This window comes from Trematomus bernacchii, unplaced genomic scaffold, assembly GCF_902827165.1.
Source record: "Trematomus bernacchii unplaced genomic scaffold, fTreBer1.1, whole genome shotgun sequence".
Lineage (NCBI taxonomy): Eukaryota > Metazoa > Chordata > Actinopteri > Perciformes > Nototheniidae > Trematomus > Trematomus bernacchii.
In genome coordinates this window covers 12501-24923 of record NW_022987589.1, presented here as the reverse complement: position 1 = coordinate 24923, position 12423 = coordinate 12501, and the positions used below count along the sequence as shown (strand labels likewise).

The 12423-nt window shown below is 47.9% G+C and overlaps 1 protein-coding gene across 1 annotated transcript in view; it reads right to left on the bottom strand.

Annotated features, from left to right (window-relative positions):
* Positions 1-326: 326 nt before the first annotated feature.
* Positions 327-12423, bottom strand: part of kiaa0586 (KIAA0586 ortholog) — a 16243-nt gene continuing 4146 nt past the window's right edge. The window contains exons 8-21 of the mRNA XM_034129004.1: positions 12084-12198; positions 11867-11981; positions 11651-11783; positions 6641-7698; positions 6487-6559; positions 6013-6358; positions 5786-5935; positions 2980-3317; positions 2734-2894; positions 2456-2580; positions 2186-2358; positions 1949-2102; positions 575-710; positions 327-487 (exon numbers count right to left, since the gene is read on the bottom strand). Coding sequence (XP_033984895.1) covers positions 427-487; positions 575-710; positions 1949-2102; positions 2186-2358; positions 2456-2580; positions 2734-2894; positions 2980-3317; positions 5786-5935; positions 6013-6358; positions 6487-6559; positions 6641-7698; positions 11651-11783; positions 11867-11981; positions 12084-12198 — 3138 coding nt within the window. The 3' untranslated portion in view covers positions 327-426. The remainder of the gene's footprint in view (positions 488-574; positions 711-1948; positions 2103-2185; positions 2359-2455; positions 2581-2733; positions 2895-2979; positions 3318-5785; positions 5936-6012; positions 6359-6486; positions 6560-6640; positions 7699-11650; positions 11784-11866; positions 11982-12083; positions 12199-12423) is intronic.

Below are 12423 nucleotides of genomic sequence, written 5' to 3'. Positions count from 1 at the left end.
GATGTCTCTCTTCAGGTAAAGGTGTCTCTGTCAGGTAAATGTCTCTCTTCAGGTAAAGGTGTCTCTGTCAGGTAAATGTGTCTCTGTCAGGTAAAGGTGTCTCTTCAGGTAAATGTGTCTCTGTCAGGTAAAGATGTCTCTCTTCAGGTAAAGGTGTCTCTGTCAGGTAAATGTCTCTCTTCAGGTAAAGGTGTCTCTGTCAGGTAAATGTGTCTCTGTCAGGTAAAGGTGTCTCTTCAGGTAAAGGTGTCTCTCTTCAGGTAAAGGTATCTCTCTTCAGGTAAAGGTGAGCTGTTACCTGTTCTGTTGTTGGGGCTCAGCAGCAGCTCCCCCTCTGAGATGTGTCTCAGCGCTGCTTCAGTCACTGAGGAGCAGCTGGAGGGGGCGGAGCTACATGTGGGGGAGGAGCTACATGCGGGGGAGGAGCTACAGGTGGGGAGAGGAGGGGGGGGAGAGAGGAGGCTCCTCCCCTGCTGCTTCTGACTCCCTGCAGGAGGAGAGAGGAGTCAGAAACACCAGAAACTACATTTCCCACAATGCACCTGGAATATTTGTTTTCATACAGAGATCGTACAGATGTGGGTGTGTCTCCTCGGCTCTCTCCTCGTCCAATGGCAGCTCAGCATCTTCGCAGGCGGGAGGGGGCGGGGCTTCAGGACTTCCTACCGAGGGGGCGGGCTCTGGGCTGGAAGGGGGCGTGGCTACAGGCTCTGAGGTCACAGACAGAGAACCAATCAGAAACACTGCTCTCACTTTAACTGGCTGCTGGTACATGTTGAGTATAAGCAGGTTAATCTAACCAGTGAGATAACTAGTTTAACTAGCTGCTGGTACATGTTGAGTATGAGCAGGTTAATCTAACCAGTGATATAACTAGTTGAACTAGCTGCTGGTACATGTTGAGTATGAGCAGGTTAATCTAACCACTGAGATAACTAGTTTAACTAGCTGCAGGTACATGTTGAGTATGAGCAGGTTAATCTAACCAGTGAGATAACTAGTTTAACTAGCTGCTGGTACATGTTGAGTATGAGCAGGTTCATCTAACAAGTGAGATAACTAGTTTAACTAGCTGCTGGTACATGTTGAGTATGAGCAGGTTAATCTAACCAGTGATATAATTAGTTTAACTAGCTGCTGGTACATGTTGAGTATGAGCAGGTTAATCTAACCAGTGATATAACTAGTTGAACTAGCTGCTGGTACATGTTGAGTATGAGCAGGTTAATCTAACCAGTGATATAATTAGTTTAACTAGCTGCTGGTACATGTTGAGTATGAGCAGGTTAATCTAACCAGTGATATAACTAGTTTAACTAGCTGCTGGTACATGTTGAGTATGAGCAGGTTAATCTAACCAGTGATATAACTAGTTTAACTAGCTGCTGGTACATGTTGAGTATGAGCAGGTTAATCTAACCAGTGATATAACTAGTTTAACTAGCTGCTGGTACATGTTGAATATGAGCAGGTTAATCTAACCAGTGATATAACTAGTTTAACTAGCTGCAGGTACATGTTGAGTATGAGCAGGTTAATCTAACCAGTGATATAACTAGTTTAACTAGCTAGTGGTACATGTTGAGTATGAGCAGGTTAATCTAACCAGTGATATAACTAGTTTAACTAGCTGCTGGTACATGTTGAATATGAGCAGGTTAATCTAACCAGTGATATAACTAGTTTAACTAGCTGCTGGTACATGTTGAGTATGAGCAGGTTCATCTAACCAGTGATATAACTAGTTTAACTAGCTGCTGGTACATGTTGAGTATGAGCAGGTTAATCTAACCAGTGATAAAACTAGTTTAACTAGCTGCTGGTACATGTTGAGTATGAGCAGGTTAATCTAACCAGTGATATAACTAGTTGAACTAGCTGCAGGTACATGTAAATACTTTAAACCTCTCTAGTTAACGAGTCAATACTTCACTCAGCAGACTCTGACCTGGCGCTATGATTGGCTGAGGGGACTCTTGGCTCAGGATGCTGGTTGGTTCAGAGGGAGGGGGCGTGGCCAGAGGTGGAGTCTCTCTGCTGGAAGGGGCGGGGCTTAGCGGGGGGGTCGGAGCAGGGGTCAGAACCAGAGGGGGTCTGGAGTCCTGCAGAGAACACAGGTTACACAATAACACTGACAAACATCAGACTATACACCAGACCACTCATCCTGGACCAGGTTCTGTACCTGCTGACAGGGTTCTGGACCGGCTCCTGGTTCTGGTCTTGTTTCTGGTTCTGGTTCCCCTGGGTCTCTCTCCCCCAGCAGGAGGGCGATCTGCTCGCTCAGAACCTCAGTGACCAGTTGTCGGACCAGAACCGAGTCCACGGAGACACCAGAGACCACACACAGCTGTAGACCTGATACACACACACACACACACGATGATAAGAAACGTTGGACCAACGAGGGGGCAGGAACATGCAGAGCTCTGCTGTGATTGGTGCGTCTGCTCACCAGTGTCTGAGGTGAAGCTCTGCTCCTCGCACTCTGATTGGTCGGTGGGTAGGTTGTAGGCGGGGTCAGTGAGAGGGGGGCGGTACATCTCTGAGATCATCCTGGACATCAGCTGCTGCTCCACCCTGACACACAGATATTAAAACATATTAAAACATACAAACAGAGTTATATTAATAACTTAAACAATAATAAATATACTGTATATATATATATCTTTAATTATTTATATTTAAGATGTGCTCCTCACCACTCCACCAGGTGCTGCTCCAGCCCGTCACTCTGCAGCCGTAGACCCAGTAGAGAGGCTTCTTCCTGGGGGGGGAGGGAGGGGAGAGGCTCTGGGGGGAACACTGGACCCTGGTACTGGTCCGAAGGGGGGGGGGGCGCCTCCCTCCAGCTGCAGGACCTCCTCTCCCACTGCACTCCCCTCCTCCGGCTGCACACAGGGGGGAGAGAGGGAGGGTTAACTTCATATGGTTTATAAATGAATCACACAAACTGAAGAAGAAGAAGTTGTTTACCTGGACGACGTCAGCGACAGACAGGAAGTGAGTTCCAGGAAATATGTCTTCCTCCTCCTCCTCTTCTTCTGAGGTTTCAGCAGGAGGAGGAAGAGGAGGGGCTTCACCTGTAGACGGAGGAAGAGGAGGAGCTTCACCTGTAGACGGAGGAACAGGAGGAGCTTCAGCTGTAGACGGAGGAAGAGGAGGAGCTTCAGCTGTAGACGGCGGCTCCTCCACCTGCAGCTCAGGCACTCCGTCACCTACGGCAACCTCTCGGGGAGGAGCTCTGGGTGGTGATGTCACTTCCTGTTGACTCTCAGGGACACGCCTGGAAGAAGAGTCCATCCTGCGACGTCCTTCAAAATAAAATATGAAATACTTTTAAAAACCCATCCATCCATCTTCTCCCACTTATCCGTGGTCGGGTCGTGGAGGTAGCAGTTCCACCAAACATCCCTTTCCTTTCAACCAGCTCTGACTGGGGGATTCAAGGAGCTCCAAGGCCAGAGAAGAGATATAATCCCTCTACCTGGTCCTAGGCAGAGATATGATCCCTCCACCTGGTCCTGGGTAGAGATATGATCCCTCCACCTGGTCCTGGGTAGAGATATAATCCCTCCACCTGGTCCTAGGTAGAGATATAATCCCTCCACCTGGTCCTAGATAGAGATATGATCCCTCCACCTGGTCCTGGGTAGAGATATGATCCCTCCACCTGGTCCTGGGTAGAGATATGATCCCTCCACCTGGTCCTGGGTAGAGATATAATCCCTCCACCTGGTCCTAGGCCTAGGTAGAGATATGATCCCTCCACCTGGTCCTGGGTAGAGATATGATCCCTCCACCTGGTCCTGGGTAGAGATATAATCCCTCCACCTGGTCCTGGGTAGAGATATGATCCCTCCACCTGGTCCTAGATAGAGATATGATCCCTCCACCTGGTCCAAGATAGAGATATGATCCCTCCACCTGGTCCTAGATAGAGATATGATCCCTCCACCTGGTCCTAGGTAGAGATATAATCCCTCCACCTGGTCCTAGGTAGAGATATAATCCCTCCACCTGGTCCTAGATAGAGATATGATCCCTCCACCTGGTCCTGGGTAGAGATATCAGTGTTTCCCCTATATACAAATAGTGGCGGCGCAGCGCCGCTGCTGAAATATGCGCGCCGCTGCTAGGGGGCGCCAGCCAGGTACCCAAAAAATAACAAAAATAAAATATTTGTTTTACTTTTTATTTTTTTATTAAAATAATAATAAGTGGCGACCCTTTTTCAATTTTGATTGTTTGTGATGTGGATTTGTAGTATTTGTGTTACTGTATTTTCAATAAAGGTGTATTTTTTGCTAAATCTTGAGACATTGCCACTGTATGTACTGGCAGGGCCAATTTTTGGCATAGGCGACATAGGCGGTCGCCTAGGGCTCCAGATCTGGGGGGGAGCTTTGCCTTCTGGCTCAGCTCTCTTCATCACAACGGTGCGGTAAAGTGACTGCAGTACCGCTCCCGCTGCTCCGATTCTCCGGTCCATCTCACGCTCCATTGTTCCCTCACTCGAGAACAAGACCCCGAGATACTTTAACTCCTTCACTTGGGGTAAGGACTGATTCCCTACTTGGAGAGGACAGTCCATCGGTTTCCTGCTGAGAACCCACCGAACTGCAGACCCCCTCCCCCACGACTTGAAATCCTGTCCATGAATATCACAAACAGGATTGGTGACACAACGCAGCCCTGGCGGAGGCCAACCCTCACCGGAAATGGGTCCGACTTACTGCCGAAGACGCGGACACAGCTCTCGCTTTGGGAGTAAAGAGATTGGATGACCCTGAGTAGAGACCCCCTCACCCCATACTCCTGCAGCACCTCCCACAGTAACTCCCTGGGAACCCGGTCATACGCCTTCTCCAAGTCTACAAAACACATGTAGACCAGATAAGCGTACTCCCAGGCCCCCTCCAGGATCCTTGCGAGAGTAAAAAGCTGATCCGTCGTTCCACGACCAGGACGGAATCCGCATTGTTCCTCCTCAATCTGAAGTTCGACTATCGGCCGGACCCTCCTTTCCAGTACCTTAGAGTACATTTTCCCGGGGAGGCTGAGTAGTGTGATGCCTCTGTAATTGGCACACACCCTCTGATCCCCCTTTTTGAAAAGGGGAACCACAACCCCGGTCTGCCACTCCTTCGGTGCTGTTTCCGACTTCCATGCAATGTTGATGAGACGTTTCAACCATGACAGTCCCTCAAGTCCTTCTCCGAACTTCTCCCACACCACTGCTTTGCCTCGGCCACGGCTGAGGCTGCTATCCTTCGGCCTGTCGGTACCTTGCAACTGCCTCGGGACTCCCCCAGGATAACATGTCTCCCCCAGGATAACGTATCCCTGAAGGCCTCCCCCTTCAGTCGGACGGCTTCCCTGACCACTGGTGTTCACCAGGAAGTTCGAGGGATACCTTGAGGCACCTAAGACCTTGAGACCACAGCTCCCCGCCGTGGCTTCGGCAATAGAGGCTTTGAACACCGCCCACTCTGGTTCAATGTCCCCAGACTCCACAGGGATGAGTTGAAGGCCTCCTGGACTTGGGACACCTCCAGACGTTCCCAGTTCACCCGCACTACACGTTTGGGCTTACCAGGTCTGTCTAGGGGCTTCCCCCACCACTCCACCCAACTCTTTAAAAAACCCTTCAAAATAAAATCTAAAATACTTTAAAAAAGCTTGAAATAATAACTATATTTAAAATGCTATAAAAGTCTCAGTCCCAGAGGGGTTTGTGGATAATGTAGTCTTTCAGACTCCTTATCCTGAGTGTACTGACCTAGAGGGATTGCCATGGCGACGGGGGTCAGTGTGAGGTCACCTGAGGTCAGGAGGGAGGGGCTGATGATGATGTCATGAGGTCGTCCAGTTGCTGGCGTGAGGGGCGGAGCCAAACAGGTCTGAGTCTTACAGGACTTCACCTTCACACCTGCAGGTAATAATAATATATTTCTGATCCCTTAATAAAGACATCGTAAGACGATATATAACGCAGGTGAGTCTCACCTGTGACGGTCTCCAGCAGCCGGGGGCGGGGCTTCCTGCTGGGCGGGGGGGCAGGTGAGCTGAGGCGCAGGTAGGGGCTTTTCTTCAGGCTCCGCCTCTGACCCTCGTAAGCCGCCCTGCCGTACAGACGGCTCAGGTACGCCTCACCTGAGGAAGCATCAGGCTCCGCCCCCCGCGCTCTGCTTTCTGTCCCCGCCGCCTGACTTCCTGTTCTCACTCTCCCCCCTGCAGGCTGACTTCCTGTTCCTTTGAGCGCGCTCACTGGCCTCGCCCTACCTGTGGGGGCGGAGCTACCTGCAACCTGCTGCTGTGATGTCATCGCAGCTTCTTCTGAGTACATCTCGGCCTGGAGAGAAGAAGAGAGCATTGCATTGTGGGTAATGTAGGCTCCAGGTTCAGATGAAGAAGAAGAAGTTAGTGTTGTATCGTGGGTAAGGTAGGCTCCAGGTGTACAGGTGTGCAGGTGTAGCGTACCTGGATGTCTCGGGTCAGCGAGTTGATCCAGGCGTCCACCGTCTTCTTGATGCGGACTTCCTGCGTCGAGTCTCTGCAAACACAGAGTTAGCATTAGCTACATGTTAGCTTCCTCACTTATTCACCATGCAGAGTTAGCATTAGCATTAGCTACCTGTTAGCAGCCAGCGCCTCCAGCTGGTCGTGCAGAACTTCTCCGGTTCTGGTTCTCAGCAGAGCTTCAAGGTTCTCCTCCAGATTCTTCTTCTGTCTGCGGACCTGACGCAGAACCAGACCCGCCTCCTCTAACGGGGACTGGACCCGCCTCTTCCAGACTGGGAGGGGCTGATGGGAGGACTGGGGCTGATGGGAGGACTGGGGCTGATGGGAGGACTGATGGGAGGACTGGGGCTGATGGGAGGGCTGATGGGTGGACTGATGGGAGGGCTGATGGGTGGACTGGGGCTGATGGGAGGACTGGGGCTGATGGGAGGGCTGGGGCTGATGGGAGGGCTGATGGGTGGACTGATGGGTGGACTGGGGCTGATGGGAGGACTGGGGCTGATGGGAGGGCTGGGGCTGATGGGAGGGCTGATGGGTGGACTGATGGGTGGACTGGGGCTGATGGGAGGGCTGGGGCTGATGGGAGGGCTGGGGCTGATGGGAGGGCTGATGGGTGGACTGATGGGTGGACTGGGGCTGATGGGAGGACTGGGGCTGATGGGAGGGCTGGGGCTGATGGGAGGGCTGATGGGTGGACTGATGGGTGGACTGGGGCTGATGGGAGGACTGGGGCTGATGGGAGGACTGATGGGAGGACTGGGGCTGATGGGAGGACTGATGGGACGGTAACTGGTTTGGTAGAGTTGTTTTTTCTTGGGACTGGACTTGTTGAGAAGGACTTTGATTGGACTGGGTATGATGGGACTGGGTATGATGGGACTGGGTATGGTGGGACTGGGAGTGTCTGGCCTGGGTTTGTGAGGACTGTAGGTGGTTTTGTTGGGACTGGGTTGGTTTAAAAAGACCTTGATGGGACTGGACTTGTTGGAGAGTGCTTCCATTGGACATGGATTGATGGGACTTGGACCGGGAGAGTCTGGCCCGGGGCTGGCAGAACTGTAAAGGGTCTGGGTTCTGTTGGTTCTGGTCCTCAGGTTGGAGGGTCTGAGTCTGCTGGTCCTGGTGCTGGTCTGGTCCAGGTGTACTGGTTTTCAGAGAGTCTTCTGGCTGCTGCAGGACGGGAAGGTTTAATAAAGAGCTTCAGTTTGACCCGAATATAAGACGACCCTCTTTTTCAAGACTCATTTTTGGAAAAATACCTTTTTGAAGACCAAGTCTTTGTGGAAAGCTTTTCTCTGACTGGTCTTTTTGGGCTCGCCATCTTCTAACGTTACTCTCAGTAACTCCATGTTTCTTTGCTGCTCGACAGTTGTTTGATGACTTCGTTGTTCATCATAATCTTAAAATGGTCATTATAACTTCGCCTCTTGTTTATTAACTCGCCTACTTTGGATCCACTGTGTTGGAGTTGGTCTCTGTGTCTCTCCGTCGCTCTCTCTCCTGTTGTACTGTTACTTTAACCTGTTGAGCCCTGAGCCTGTTTTTCAGGTCTCAGGCTCGAAAATGACATTCCCAGAACAAATTACTATAACTTCACTTCTAAAAGGGCTAAATTAATCATCTTTTTTCTCAAAGCAATGATAAACCTGTGAGTTGTATGTAGAAGAGTCAGAATCAATATAGATGTTTTTATTTTAAAGTAAATTCAGATTTTACATAGTAAAAAAATGTAAATTATAGTGTCCGTCCAAAAAACAAACCACATTACTTATAGTGAAAACCACCCTTGAATGATGGGATGGTAGACTAAAAGCTTTAGGAATCCAAACTATAACATATAATAAGTACCCTGTATCAAGATTGATGCAAAACAAGTGACATTTGACCTTTTTAGAGAGATATAGAAAAAAAAAACACTTCTGGGGTCATTTGGGTGGATTTGACCTATCTCTGGCCCCCCTTGCTCGATTTTGATGATTGACATCTCTTTTTAACCGCTAGAGCCAATAGAATCGAGGGGAGGTTCCACATACACACCAACCGTTACCAAATAAGGAGTGAGAGTGATGCGTAGCCAGAATACCCAAAACAGGAAGCTGTCATACACTCTGGTGGCTACCATTAGCAGCTAATGTGAAAAGTCAGTCTTTTACATAAAAATTGAATTATGGATTATCAATAATTTGTTCAAAGTGACAGACACATTGGATTAACCTATGGATTGTTTGTGCAGTTACGATAAGTAATAAAGTATTTATACAGAGGCTGCATCTCAGGTCGATTAAATGGATTCCTTGCGTCCCTCACTTGCGTCGTTTCCCTGCGTCTCTCCCACCAGGGAAGCATGGAGAGACGCAAGGAAACCACGAGAAGCAGGGAAATGAGTTTTAAGAGCAATGGGACGTCCTTTCCTCCGGAGCGTCACGTGAAGCGACGTCCGTTTGTGATGAAGCCGCACAGCTGATGTCTGACAGCAGCTCTGTCCCCGTTATTTTCACAAACACCCCCGCCTCTGTTAGTACACATTTACTGAAGCTTCACTTCACATGTCAAAAGTGCTAAGTCGAAGTACTATTTGTCAGTTACTACAGAAAACCTAAATAATCCTAGGAAATGTTGGAAAGCCATAAAATCGATATCCACCGGTGAGATCCGTAATGAGCTACCTCCGTGCCTTACCACAGCATCTGGCTCTATATCGGACAGGGCCACTATGTTCAATTGTTTTAATAAGCATTTTGTGTCCTGTGGCTCTCGGTTTGATTCTGTGACTAACTCTGCTTCTGTGAACACCACAGTCCGTGACTCTGAACAATGTGGTCTGGAAAACCCTTTCAGTTTTACTCCTTTTACTGTAAATGTTGTTCATGAAGCTTTATCTAAGTTAGATCCTAAGAAACCGGCTGGCCCGGACAACGTGGAACCTTTCTTTTTAAAGATAGCTGCAGATTTTATTGCTCCACCTCTCACTTCTCTTTTTAACCTCTCCCTCAGCACAAATGCAATTCCTAAAGTATGAAAGTCAGCTGATGTCCTGCCTCTACTAAAAGGAGGGGAAGCAACTATTTTAAATAATTATAGGCCAATCTCTAAATTGTCAGTTCTGGCTAAGGTTCTTGAACGCCTAGTGAGTGAACAGGTAAAGGAGTTTTTATGTAAAAATGACATCCTGTCTAAACATCAGTCAGGCTTCAGAAAGCAACATAGCACCATCACTGCCACAATGAAAGTGGTGAATGACATTACAAGTATTTTAGATAATAAGCAGAGTTGTGCAGCTCTATTTATTGACCTTTCCAAAGCGTTTGATACCGTCGATTAGGGCTGTGCAATTAATCGTATTTTAATCGCAATTACAATTTTGGCCTGCCACAATTACGAAAACAACATAATCGAAAAAAACAATTATTTTGCTTTGCAGTGCACTGCAACATATTTGATCTAATTAATTTTGGTCTCATGTATTTGTATTTATCATATTTATATATGTTTAGTAGCTTGTGGAAGTGCGCTCCAAAATATTTGTTGATCTTGTTTATTGGTATTTATTATTTTGATATTATTTATTTAAATGTAAATATAAATGTATCATTTATTTTATTTATTTTTGTATTGGTTTTTCAGTTGAATTATACGCTCAGTGTAATCAACAGTTAAAAAGATACTGTTCAAATTATTATTTGTTTTTGTTTTAAAGTTCAATAAATGGATTTTTTCAAAGTCAATGAATAATCGTATTTAATAATCGTGATATCAATTATTAACCCAAATAATCGTGATTATGATTTTTGCCATAATCGCACAGCCCTACCGTCGATCATCGCAACTACCTCTCTGAAAGGTCCCAATGTGTTCATTTTGATGGGCTGTCTTCTGAGTGGTTAAACATTGCTAATGGTGTTCCTCAAGGTTCTGTTTTAGGTCCACTTTTATTCTCCATCTACATCAATAGTTTAGGTGAAAATGTGGATGAAGCTACTTTACATTTCTATGCGGATGACACCGTGATGTACTGTGCATGTCCCTCCATTAAGGAGGCTGGTGTTAAATTACAGGCTGTTTTTAACATTATTCAGACTCAGCTCTCTGAGCTAAAGCTTTTTTTAAATGTTGAGAAAACCAAGGTAATGCTCTTTTCAAAAGCTAAAAAGACACCAGAGCCTGTTTTAGATATTGTTACTATGCAAGGACAAGTACTCGAAGTGGTTACCTGTTACAAATACCTTGGTATCTGGCTTGATGACTGTCTCTCTTTTAAACTTCAGGTCATTAATCTGCTTAAAAAGCTGAGGGTTAGACTAGGTTTCTTTTTCAGAAACAAGTCCTGTTTCTCACTTGAGGCCAGGAAAAGTCTCTGTGACCTTTTGACCTGTGCTGGACTATGGTGTATAAACTGAGGAGTGAGTCCCGTGAGTTTCATGTGTTTTCTCCACTCCGCTGGGAAACTCTGCTCTCATGTCAAGAAGCATCAGATCAGTGCATGCACTGCATCGTCCAATCAGTGAGCGATACACAGTAAGGGGGCGGGGCGAGTGTCTGAGGATTTCATCGAAGGATGGTCTGGTGGTTCCTCGGTTATAGCTCCTCCATTATCGCTCCTCGATCCTCGCTCCTCCGGCAGAAATAAGCGCCATGGGACGCTACTCAAGATGGTGCAGACAAATCAACTTCCGGTGAGACCGAGGACTGACGAGCGAGGAAATGAAAATAACCGACCTGAGACGCAGCCCTAGAGTTCTGTGCTAAGTGCGTTAGCATTTTTTCGCTCAGGGCTCATTTAGCTTCTTGTGAGACTTGTGTTTTGGTAAAAATGGTTGGTATCGTCAGTTAGCTGAGTTTCTTCCCGTTAAGTGAGTATGACACATTAATAGTTTATTACATTTTAAGAAGCCCTGAGACACAGTTTCAGGAAAAATACGGGAAAAACAGGTTAAGACGGTGTCTCTCTTGGAGGAACACTCGTGTGGCGCCATCTGGTGGTGTGACTGTGTAATTACAACGAAAAGTCTAGACCCCGAATATAAGACGACTCCCTTTTTCAGATTTCTTTCTAGGAAAAAACTCTGTCTTATATTCGGGTCAATACGGTACTAATATGCTGATTCTGTCCTCTGAGTCTCACCCTCAGCAGCGTCTTCGTCTCCGTCTTCAGGCGGCTCATCTCCCTCAGCGTCTCATTCGCTCTCCTCACCGCCCGAACGCTCTCATAGGACGAGGAGTGCAGGTGAACCCTGGGAGGACCTCTGGGATCCGGTCTGAAGAAGAGTTTAGATGTGAGACGGAGGACTGAGAGACTGACAGGTGCTTTATTAATATATTATTAACCCCGCCCCCTCACCTGGTCTGCTCTGGTCGTTGGTCACGGCCAGGTGTTGCCGTAGCGACCGTCTCCAGGGAGGATGCTGCAGCTCTGGTTGCCGTGGAGATCTGCTGCTGGTTGCTAAGGATGTTTTCTGAGAGAGAGAAGAAATAAAGCAGGAAGACGAATAAAATAACTCTTTTGAATTTCTTGAAAGATATTTGGTATTTTATGGTTAGGGACAATCTAAATATACCTGCAGAGTCCAGGTGAGTCACCTGCAGACAGGTGGGCTGACCTGAGGCTGCGAGGTCAGAGGTCAGGGGGGCGTGGCCTGTAAACATCCTGAGGGCCGACTCCAGCAGCTGGCTCTGATTGGACGAGAGGAGAGCCAATCAGCACAGAGAGAGGAGGCCAGGTCAGAGAGGACAGGTGAGAGAGGAGGACAGGTGAGAGAGGACTGGTGAGAGAGGAGGACAGGTGAGAGAGGACAGGTGAGAGAGGACAGGTGAGAGAGGAGGACAGGTGAGAGGGGACAGGTGAGAGAGGGACAGGTGAGAGAGGAGGACAGGTGAGAGGGGACAGGTGAGAGAGGA